Here is a 12416-nt window from a genome sequence, read left to right as displayed (position 1 = left end):
CTGTCAGAACTGTTTTGTTGTTTTGGCACCCTCAGTTTATTTTCAGAGTAGTTTTGATGATGATGATGATGTATTTTTGGCTTGTGTTTTTGTCCAAATAAAAATATTCTCAAGATATCAGAAAGTCTGATTTAATTTGATTTCATGAACTCTGAACAAGCATGTTTCAGCCAACATGAAGGATCGGAACTGCAGACACTTAAAACACGCTGTTCCGCCTCCGGGACGGATCGGAGGTTGGGAGGTAGCCACAAGTTCTTCTGAATGTTTTAAACACCAACCCTTAAACATATATATTGTTGCATACATATGTTTGAAAGCTTAGATTGCCCTGATTCATTCAAGACCACTCACGATTTATATGGTTGCTCATAGCCGTAATAGTTTTAGCGATTAGCTTGGCTAGCCACTCAGCTAAAGTGAGCTAACAGCTATAATGCTACATACCTTCAAAGTCTTCCCTTTATCCACAACGATCATCTTATGACTCAGGACTCTCTGTACAGCTCGCCAAGTACCCATTCTTGTGAAATATGAAATCTGTTTCCATAAAATCGAAATACTTTCCTCAATATATCCATGTATTTAGTCCAACGCGTAACGTAACACACACGGAACAAACATATACGGTCCCTTTTACGTCATTTCCTGACCTACACGTGCACCTGTGGGACACGTGACTGTTTTGTTTACGTGTCCCACATTGTTAATCTGAGTTAGATGTTCAGATTAGAACATTTACTAACAATTTGGCTCGTAGAAACTTCCTAAAGCTATTAAACTGTCTTAGATTTGACACATTTAAAGATTTTTAAAAAGGTAACATGAAGATAAGCTTTTTGTGAGATTTAATTAATCTCCAGCAACGAAATTTGAGCATTTGCTAACCTGTAAAAACCCAAATCTGCCTTTATACCTTCTTCACAATCAGCTGTTTTGGTGTAACATTAACTATGACTTTTGTTTGTGACTGTTGTCTTAAATCTCATCTTACATATTGATCTCTTCTGCATTAAAAATCAGCAAATTATATCCTCTAAAAATCTAATTCAGAGTCAAAACCAATGTTTAAAAAACACACAATCTGTAGAAAATAACTCACAATAGCTCACAATGAAATGTGAATTTAATACAAATATATTCATTCACAAACATCACTTCCTAAAATAACAGTGTTGACAGTGTACATTCATATAATTTAATCTAAAATTCATGTTTCAGAGGTTCATTTAAAATTGGATTAAAAGAATCAGTTTAATAGCAGCCTATTAAATCTGAATTAACACGTTAAAAAAATCACTGATCTTGATGGATTAATTGTCTCTTCTGCAGTTCTTTGCAGTCATTTAGTCCAAGAAACAAACTTATTTATTGAACACCTCCTCAATTAAATGTTCTGTTTAATTTCTGCTGAAAATGTGGCTTTATTTTGTGTTTAAATTAAACTAAAGGCTACAGTTGTGCAGAGAAGGAGTGTTGTATTGCTTAATGTTAAACTTCACTCATTTCTATCATACTTTAAAGTATTTTGAGGGATTTAATAGAGTTAAACTCACATTTCTAGTTCATCATTTTAGCAGATAGAGACTTTTTCCTTTAAGTTATCATAGCTGCTCATTTCACCTCTCTTAGTTCTCTAGTGGTTGACGGGAGGAACCAGAGACCCACCTGTCGCTCCATCACATTCAAAACATCCAGAAACTGTCCAGAAATTAAAAAAACTGTACATTTAGTTCTCAGTTGCTTATCATCAGCTCTCCCAGTTGTCGATGATGGGCAGGAACGGCAGGTCGGTGCTGCCCAGGTACGTCCTCCCTCGGTGCTGGAAGACGTCGCTGATGGCCCACGTCAGCCGGCCTTCGGGGTCGTGCAGCGTTCCCACCAGCTCGCCGTCCGATCCCAGCTCCAGGACCAGAGCGTAGCGCGGCAGTATGAGGTTGTAGGCACTCAGAGGGATCACCTGGAAACACAAATAATAAGAATACATTTAAGCTCTAGACATTATCTACTTATCTATTAAATGAAATACCTTCATTTGAATATTTTTAAGCTTTTGCACCATGAAAATAAACATATTAAAGCATAAAAAGGATGTGTCCTATACTAGCATTATTTGTCTAATTTCATCCCACTCAGAGATAATGAACTATTAAAAGCACACATAATGGTTTAGATGTTTTAATGTGTTTTTCTCTATCTTATCAATTAAAATCCACATAAACTTTATTATTACTATATATAATAATTTTCATACCTTATTAAAAACAATGGAAACCAACAGCTGCATGAAATGTGGAAAAAAATACAGACTATAAAATATGAAACACTATAAAAAAGGTCAGCAGTAATTAAGGTTGTAAACACTAGTGCGGTTGATAAATATATGTTTTATTATATTTTACATTTTTTGCAATAAAATATTCTACTTAGAGACGTTTTCATACTTTGGGCTGATGTTTTTACTTTTCTCTTAATAGGAGTTTTTGTGCAGATGAACTGGAGTCACTGGTCCGCAGCTCATTTAACATTTTAAGAGACTTCTCTTTGTCCTGAACTGACAGAGTTCACAGGGAGTTTAATCCTACTACACACACACACACACACACACACACACACACACACACACACACACACACACACACACACACACACACACACACACACGTCTCTAAGTGTGTGTGCATTTATCTTTCTATCTTTAACCAACCAGGACATTTTGACCAATCCTCACAACTTCAAAGAGCAATTTGAGAGTTAAAACTTGGTTTTAAGGTTCAGGTTATAATTAGGTTTAGGCATTTTCTTGGTGATGGTTAAGGTTGGAGTAAGAGAATGCATTATGCCAATTGGTGTCCTCACAAGGATATAAAGACAAGAATGTGTGTGTGTGTGTGTGTGTGTGTGTGTGTTAGTAAAGGGTCCTGCCCCTGTCCTGTGAAATTTCACACTATCTAGTCTCTCACAAGCCGAAACAAAGCTTGTTATTCTCCAGCAGGCGACAGACCAAACAAACCGGGAATCACACGCCGTTCCACAAGGAGCAAAATGCATCATGGGAAAGTAGATTTGGTTATTAAGCACTGATAAAAAAAATGTAAAAGAGGACTCTCCTGCACGGCCTTTAAATGTCATTTGAATATCAGGATGTGGAGTGTGATAGTGACATTTGTTTGCAGTGGTTGTATTATATTCAGAGGTCTGTTTGAGAGTGAATATAATGTCATCACACAACAGGAGAGCTTTTAAAGAAGAGATGAGATGAGATGATACGCATTAAGTGTGCTCAGAAATGGCTGCACCAATAAGAGTAGATGTCAAGTCACTTTAAAAAGATTTTAAATACAGTTTAAATACTGCTCGGCAACAATAAAAACAGTCTTGATATGAAAAGGATAAAATCTGCTAATTGGTTTTCATGCCTAATTAAAATGAATGGAAACCAACAGCTGCGTAAAATGTGGAAAAAAATACAGACTATAAAATATAAAACACTATAAAAATGGTTGGCAGTAATGATTAAGTGTATAAATGTTGGTGTGTGTTTGTGTTTTTTAACTTTTTTAACTTTTTTAAATAAAATATTCTACTTCGAGACATTTCTTCATACTTTGAGCTGACACTTTCACCTTTCACTGATCCACTTTTAGACAAACTCTAACTGGAAGTTTTGGAAATATATAGAAATAATGTGATATATTTAATCCTCTCAACATAACGGACTCAGTTTGGGATTACATGAAAATGCTAAATATTGATTTCATTGAGGTTTAGTTAATGAGGAAGTTAATTGATCAATAAAAAAATATTCATGTCATTACATTTTTAAAAACATCCTCACTTCTTTAGTTTTAGTGCCCAAAACTTTTGTACATACACGTTTGTTTAGTTTTAATTAAATCCTCAAACACAGATGATCCACTTTTATCCTGTAATAACATCGTTTCAGGTAGTAAGATATTCAATAATGTGATAAAGATCCTCTCAGTGATGCTCACCTTGGCCAGGAAGCGTTTGACTGCAGGGTAAGGGGCGATCAAATCCAGAAAGGGAGGCATGAACTTCCGGAATCGAGGCGTCGTTACGCCAACCAGGAATGTTCCGTGGTCACTAAGGCGGATGTTGTCGGGGTAACCGATCATGTTGTCCATGACGATCTCTTTGGTACCAGCCTTGGGGCCTTTGAGCCAATATCTGAGAGGAGACAGCTTGATGTTTGTTCTCTGAGTCACTGATGGCTATCTTATCGTGTGTGTGTGTGTGTATGTGTGTGTGTGTGTGTGTGTGTCTACCTCAGTATGCGTCCGATGCTCGTCTCCGCCACCAGCAGGAAGTGCTCGTCAGGTGAGAGGACGATGCCATTGGGCATGTAGAGAGAATCCAGTAGGACGTTCACACTTCCTGTCTGAGGATCGAAGGACAGCAGACGTCCGAGGCTGTTCAGCTCGATCACCTGAAACATCCAACAGTTCAGTTTAGTCTATTATTGCAGCTTTTTTTATGGTTTAATTCTGTTTAGCTTGATATAAAACTGCTGAGCTCATGATTTTTTCCTCCATTATAACTGAACTCCATTCACTGAGGAAGAGAAAAAGTTTCATTTAGTTTAGATCAGAGTAATTACAAACAAATTAGATCTAGAAATGAGGGAAAGAAAATATAAATAATAGAAAGATGGGTTTAAGTTTTCTCATTTATGCACATCTTCAGGTTTTTAATGTCCTGCTGTTACTTCTATAGTTTCACCTCCAACACTAATATATATATATATATATATATATATATATATATATATATATATGTGCAGTGAATATTTGTGATTTGGAGGAGCAGATGTGTGCAACGATTTGCCAAAATGAATGAATGTTTAGCATTTTCCTTTTTTTGGCAAATCGACTGGATGGACGACAAGAGCACTGAGTGTCCTTGTGTGTTTTAGAGGTTTGCAGTTACCAAGCAACGTTGGAAAAAAAAAGACTTGATGGACCATGAATGCATCGGCCTTCCTTTGCCTGGTTATTTGTTAGACTGAAGTGTTTTAAGGACAGTCACACACTCGCTCCTTACTTCATTTCACCTCTTTTATACACTTCCATCTGAAAAGAGGTGATTATTTTAAAGTTTCTACTTGGCCCTGAACTGATCCGTATTTCTCTGCATCTCACCTCCAGTTTGACGTGTCTGCGTCCCCAGCGGCTGGAGGAGTCTGTGAAATAAATGATCCCAGTTTGGGGGGAAATCTCCAGGCCGTTTAAAAAGGCGAAGGGAACGCCGTCAGCACCTGAGAACGGAGAAGAGAAACAAAGAAAAGACAGACAGAGAATGTATTTGCAAATTATTATTAACTTTGCTTCATGCATACCAACAAACACACTCTTTCTCTCTCTATTCACCTTGTGAATTAGGCAGCAGCAGAGTCTTTTCTCCAGTTTTGGGGTCGATGCTGTGCAGCCCGAAGTAAGAGTCGGCGACAATCAGCTGACCGTGACGATCCAGACGAACTCCATGAGGACGACCGCACACAAGCTCATAATCTGTGCTGCTGCCTGCAGACAAATAATAACAATATTACTTTCTTTGTGCTTTCTGGCTAAACATACTAAACATACTGATGATTATCTGCTGTAACAAAGTGAGAAAATGATGCAGCAGAGGACTAAAAACCATGAAAACATCTTGACTTTATCTACAGTATTTATAATGTCTTTAACATGAAAGAAAGTCTCATATCATCCTGCTAAAGCAAGCTGTTCCCTCCAGTTTAGAGTCAAATAAGGAACTGGTTGAAGAAAGTGTAGAGAGAAAAAAGGAGAGAGAGACAGAAGAGAAGAAAAGAGTTGCCTTATTTATGTTGCAACAGGCCAAGACTCCCTCTGAGTTATTAAGAAAATAAATGTTTTGTAATGCAAACATGCTCAGAGCAGCCTGCATCTTAACAAACTTCAGATACTTTATACTTCTTTTATTACGCTTTACTTTACTTTTATCTACTTATAATGTACACTATAATGAATTGAGGTTAAAGGGATACATTTTTTGTTTTTTAATTAAACACAATACTCACATGCACATATCTAAATTAAAAAGCCTTACTAGAGTTATTGGTTGATGTAATTCTCCTGCTTGTCCAAACTGGCTACAAAAAATATTTCCTTTCCTAAAATTTGGGGAGTTTTTTTTAAGGAGGACTGTGGCTTTTGTCTCCCCCATTTCTAACCATGAAATAGCTTTAAAAAGGATCTTTGAGGCCAGTTTGAACTGGAGAAACAGCAAAAAGAAAACTCTTGAAACACTTGAATAAAATGTAAAAGTATTATTTAAACTTGAGCAAATTAGCTGTTGAAACATCATATAATTAAAACTAATAAGAGCTGGGATGCAAACTTCTTTCCAGCTATTAAACTTTAAGAAAATCAACTACTCATTAAAAACTTCAGCAGTGTCCAGAGCAACAAAATACAGACTGCAGTGTTGAAAAGAGGGAAAAACCCACACTGACACACTACAGTTTTTAAATGAAAAGCTAAAAAATGTGTGCAGGAAAAGTGCCAGACAGGACAAGAGGAAGGATGCGGTCATCTCTGAGGAAACACAAGAAACACAGACCGCATTCTGGTAGATTTTGGCCCATGTGGGTGACGAGGGTGAGGCTGTCGTCAGGACCGATCCTCCACAACTTCCCGTCAACTGTTCCTGTGTAAATGTTACCTGAAAAAGAGAAACACAAACACAAACACACACACACACACACACACACACACACACACACACACACACACACACACACACACACACAGATGTGTTGTAAGGACGAAAAAGCAACAAGAGTAATTTAAACCTTCATAAGACACTTTATAATACATTTTCCTGCACTTTTTTTACTAAAGTATGGAAAAGAAAAGTCATAAAGTACTGAAAAACTACAAAAAGCAACCAGGTATCCAAGCAGGCATCCATCAAAGGTCTGAACAAGACAAGATAACCTGCAAACAAGCTCACCTTCCTCATCGGCAGTGAAGGATTCTGGTCCGTGTAGTTTCCCAGCAAAGAGTCTGTGGCCCTTCTGAAGTCGAGTGTTGGCAGCCAGCAGCCCCTCGAGGGCCGGAGGAGGGCCCTTCAGTCTGGAGGAGGAACAAATATAAACTGTTAAATAATCTCCACATATTAAAGAACGAGGAAAATAAAATGTGAACTTTTTTTTTTTTAAGTATATTTTTTCGGGCTTTTTATGCCTTTAATGTACAGGACAGTAGAGATAGACAGGAAACAGGAGGTAGAGAGAGGGGGAATGACACGCAGGATAAGACCGCTCGGCTCAGGATTCGAACCAGGGTCACCTGCAACAAGGGCTATAGCCTCAGCACATGGGGCGGGTGCTCTATCCGCTGAGCTATGCTCAACCCCAAAATGTGAACTTTTATGTATAGTTTATGTTCACCTTAAAAAACACACTAACAGGGATAAATGTGGAGGTTTTTTGTGCAGGATGGGAAGTCCGTTGGTAATAATTGTAGTTAATCGATTAATTAATGAAATCCTCTGATTCCAGCTTTTCAAATGTGATGTTTTTTTCTGCTTTTATATCATAATAAATAAAATATCTTTTGATTTTGGACTGTTGCTCAGAAAGAATGATATTTAAAAGACATTGGCTGTTTATTTCTCACCACTGTTTTCTTATTATTTTATGGGGAAATAAAAAAATAGTAGATTAAACAATAACGGAAATAGCAACTAGTTGTTTATCAAGGGCTTGAATGTAACAGACGTTCACTTATATGTAAAAGTTCTGCATGTTTAAACAAATCAATTGGACATCCTGCAAAGTTGCATGTAAAAGTTCTGCACTGCAAGTTTAAATGGTTTAAATGATAATTCGATTAACAAATTAGACACCAATTCATTTCCTGTTAGTCAACTTTACTGAGTTCAGTAGTCAAAATGTATGTGTGTTTAAATACTTACACGTGTGGTTTGGGGTCTATGGGAGAAGGCAGCAGGTAAACTCCGACAGCCACAGCGAGCACAACCACTGATAACGATCTTTTACCCAACCTGACAACAACAAAACACAGAACATCACACTTTAACACACAGAGCTACCACAAACTGTTACAGCCAGACGGGTGGGACGTAACGTTGGAAGGAATTTGATTTAAATGTTGAAATGTGGACTTGTCTTAATGAATCGTAGCTCTTAGTTGACGGGTGGACGTCATGATAAAACTGGTTAAAACTGGTTGGTTCAAGCCTAAAAACCCACACATCATATTTTGTTTTATATGAGAAAAAAACATGATTAGATTTAGATATATAGGAACCCAAAGATGGATTTATTTGTATTTTCTGGCACATGTTGTTAAATGGCAGCACAATACTGTATGACTGGGGTTAGAAAGGCATTTTCCATTTAATCTTGACCTTAATTGAAGGCTTTTTAAAGTTGCCAAACACTCAGTTTTCTTGTGTTTGCAGCTCATTATCTAGTTAATAAGTCAACAGTGTTGTGACACGTTGGCTGACGTGAACTTTGACCCTTATGAGATGTTTCACAGTGTCAGACACAGTTACACAAAGGAAACAGTCTGATCGAATCAGGCTACACATCAATACTTAAGTCAATAAATAAGATTATAAAGTGTTTATGTAGAGTTTCTTCACAGGATGCACATGTATGGGAATCATTATAGAAACCTGTTCTTTCTTTCACGCTAACAGAGGTAAAAAAAAAAAAAGGATGAAGTGAAGCAGCACAGATTCCCCTATGGAGCTTTAGTTATTTATTATTGCTACAGTATACTGAAGCAACTTCATACTTGTATTAACTGGAATACATGCATCATGATTATGTCTTCTGCATCATTGTATGCATCGTCCCCTTTAAGTTTAAGTGCCTTATTTTGGTGGCTGTATGTTTTAACTAAGTTGTGAAGCACTTTCCCTTCAAATTAGTTGCAATATATAACTTTAAATCTCCTACAGACATGTTTTAAGATATATAATACTCTGCTTTGAATAATAATGTGTGTCTTCTATTGTTAAATTACATCATTAAGAAACAGCTTAAAGATCACATCTACTCCTTCTCAGTCATTAAAAAAGAAGCAGAGTTGGTCTCCAAACCAGTTGCGATGTCAAATGTCATAAATTAAGCTTGCAGATTTACAGTGAGCTCAGAGAAACTTTCCAATTTCACGAGATGAGCGTGAAAACAGACTTCTGGTGTGAAAAGCTGTGCACCATGAAGGTCAAACATTCGGCGACAATGAGCCAAACACATTTTTACAGCTTTGTTATGCAATCCGATTTGACACATCTGGTGCCTCTGGACTGGGAACACTGGGACGTTGGCTCAGATTCAACATAACATTTTGCCGGTTAATGTGCTGTGACTGCAGAGAGAGAAAAGGAGGGGAAACACATCCTGAGATTGTTCCCAAAGGGGCTTTAAAACCAACATGTACAATGACCTAAACTGTTATTACTTCATCAGCTAAACATTGATGAATGTGTTGCTTAAGTCATGCTGACTAAGCTCTGCGTGCAGAAAACAGCAGCGTCCAGTGCAGAACTGTCATCAAATCCAGCATGTGCAGAAAGCGTCAGAACTATATTGCAAATGTTATGCTTTCTTGGAAGCTAAATTCACTGTAGTCAATCAGGAAGAAACAGGAATGGACTTTACCATTGTGCAGGGGCTACCACCTAAAAGCTGTAGTTAGGGGCTTCAGCTATAGATTTATTAGGATGTTTAGATATGGAAAATATTATATTATGTTTCTACTTTAAGTCACTGTACCCTGAAATAAGTCTGCACCACCATGACACTGTGGTTGGGATGGGTATCAGTACTCTATACCTTTAAGATATCGACTGAAACAAATCAATACTAAGTACTATCTGAACGTCTCCCATGTAACGATACCTGTAATCGATCATTTTTGCACCAAGAGCTAGAATATTGGACTATAATATGGATTTGTTCCCAGCCAACCAACACAAGTGTTCAATTTGTGCAACATGTGATTGTCCCACTGCCACAACAGCTACAACCCGTCTGAGTTGAGGAACTTTTTCTCATAGACTTCTATACAATCTGACTAATTTTTGTAACCAGTGGAGTTGCCCCATGCTGGCCATTATAGAGAATACAGTTCACTTTTCAGACGCCCTAAAGTATTATCTGCTTTATCAACAAATCAACAAATTTAAATTAAATGGGGCCATAATATAAAAACTGAACATCATGCTGCATTGAAGGAGACTTGAAACTAGCCATTGATACCATAAACTCAACTGAGAAGTAGGCCTACAGTCATTTTCTCATTGATTTCCATGTATTTGGAGACAGTGGAGTCGCCCCCTGCTGACCATTATAGAGAATGCAGTTCACTTAATTTCAGACTTGTAGCCACCTGTTTTTTGCATTTTACTCACAAAATAAGTGAATTTAAGTATATTGTGCTGATAATATCTCTTTTTCACCTTTCACTTTTTCACAAAACATTGAATGCAGGACTTCTACTGTGTGGTTTTAATAGTTTTACTTCAGAAAACAGCTTTAAGTATTTATTTTACCAACATTCCCATTTAGAAAAAAGGTGAAAATAAACCGGGATAGTTTATCTGGGGCGATAAAATGGGTGAATCCGCCTCTGGGAAGCAGGTATGGTCCACTTTTAACTTTCCTTTCCGCCCACTGACTGATTACCTAAACCTGTGGCTGCAACCTGCGGGTTTAATTTACTAAAATAACTACTGCTGCATACTTTAAATAGATGCCTAAACGTAGACTAACTGTAAATGTTTTTTTAAAGTAAGTATTTAATTGATTTATGACAGATTTGTGAAGGCGGTTTGGCGACACAAGAGTAACTTTAAATACTTCTAGCGTTTATACTAGTTGAAAAAAACACCACAAATAAATGAGATATTCGACTTTGTGCGTATATGTTGCGAAAAAATAAAGTGTCAAACTTACATTGTTGAGTTTGGAGTCCTATCGTCGCCTCTTCCCAGTTGAATCTGAGCGAAAGGAGCGATGAATTGAAGCCGACATGTATCTTTCCTAGGATGGCGAAGTCATAACCCGTCCTCCCCCTGCTTCTGATTGGCTAAGACTCGTTGCTGCGTTGATCGGATTGGCAAGAAGGGCATTAAGCGTATCCGGGTCAGCCAATCAGAAGCCGAGGAGGGCGGGTCATGACTTCACCATCCTAGGAAAGTAAATGTAGAGTAGGACACAAAGAGAAGAGTGTCGGTAATTTAAACATCCGGTTATGATTTAAAATTAAGTTTTACTGTAATACTTTAACTACATCAAACTAATAATACGTATATACTTTTCTGCAATATTTAACCATATAAAACTCATAATACTTATGTACTTTTACTGTAATACGTTAACTACATCATTCATAATACTGCAGTACTTTTACTTAAATAGGAGTATATTCTCATTACTGTATTGCTACTTTTACTTAAATAAAGGATCTGAATACTTCTTCCTCTGTTGCGTTTTTGTATAGTTACCAAACTTGAAGGGTCTTAACTGAAGTGCTTTATTCAAAGAGACACTAGACTTCACTAATGAGGGAAATACTTGTACTTTTGACTGACAGTAAATGAAAAGTTAGCATTGTGCATTGCTGAATTAGCATTTACCTTTGACCTCTGCACCTACTTCTGTCAGTGTTGGGGAATGAACCAGGTATCTGCATAATCATTATTTCTCTATTATATTAAACAAAACAACAACAATACAATATGATAGTGTCACAGAGTTGCATGGCAGGTAACAGTTAACATTTTTGCAGCGTGACAAGACAAGTAACACTTAATTTTTTGGCAGCACACTCAAGCCACGGCTGTATTAGAGCTTAAGATAAAAACTTCCAAAAACTCAAGGCTATAGTTGACGTAATATGTGAGAAAACAGTCACAGTCACAGCAAATTAGCTCCACCTCGGCCCAGCCCTGGTTTATCTAATATCGCATTGACTCAGTGTTTTGTTTGGTTTTATTATAATTAAATTGTTTTAAATTGAAAATACATGTTGAGAAGAACCCACAGTTTCAACTGGCTCAAACTGAAGGGGTTTTTCCTGCAACAAAAAACAAACAAATATTTAATACTTAGGAGCTGGAAGATAGAAAAAGGGAATATTTTGACTTTATCAATTAAAAAGACCCTAATTTAATTCATATTTTACTAGAAATTCACAATTTAGATTTTAGTTTTTAAGCTAAGATTTGTCACGTGCCATTAAATCTCAATGTAAAGAAATCACTTCCAGCTTCTACTTTGAAGGGAGCGTTCATTTTCTTCCTGCATTTTTCTGGCTAACTAACTGTAAATTGACACACACACAGAGTTTAGTGTGTGTGTGATATAAGGAGAAGGAGGAAGAGGAGGAGGT

General features: G+C 37.1%; 1 protein-coding gene across 1 annotated transcript; it reads right to left on the bottom strand.

Moving 5' to 3' along the window:
- Window positions 1-1750: 1750 nt before the first annotated feature.
- zgc:194209 (uncharacterized protein LOC570908 homolog) lies at window positions 1751-10999 on the bottom strand. The gene is made up of 9 exons (XM_053313797.1): window positions 10979-10999; window positions 7963-8052; window positions 6997-7118; window positions 6604-6705; window positions 5391-5543; window positions 5163-5278; window positions 4290-4450; window positions 3996-4191; window positions 1751-1960 (listed from the first exon to the last, which is right to left on the bottom strand). Coding segments are annotated over exons 1-9 (1152 nt in total). The 5' UTR covers window positions 10981-10999.
- Between the last annotated feature and the right edge of the window lie 1417 nt (window positions 11000-12416).

The sequence above is a fragment of the Scomber japonicus genome, chromosome 23, assembly GCF_027409825.1.
Source record: "Scomber japonicus isolate fScoJap1 chromosome 23, fScoJap1.pri, whole genome shotgun sequence".
Taxonomy (NCBI): domain Eukaryota; kingdom Metazoa; phylum Chordata; class Actinopteri; order Scombriformes; family Scombridae; genus Scomber; species Scomber japonicus.
This window is presented reverse-complemented; position numbering and strand designations above follow the sequence as displayed.

Bases quoted from the DNA above. Each gene is read 5' to 3' on its own strand.
- zgc:194209 (XM_053313797.1), bottom strand. The intron at 5,544-6,603 runs GTCTGTGTTTCT...ATTTGTCTGCAG, and splicing joins CCAAAATCTACCAGAATGCG to GCAGCAGCACAGATTATGAG. The intron at 4,192-4,289 runs GTAGACACACAC...GTCTCCTCTCAG, and splicing joins AGCATCGGACGCATACTGAG to ATATTGGCTCAAAGGCCCCA.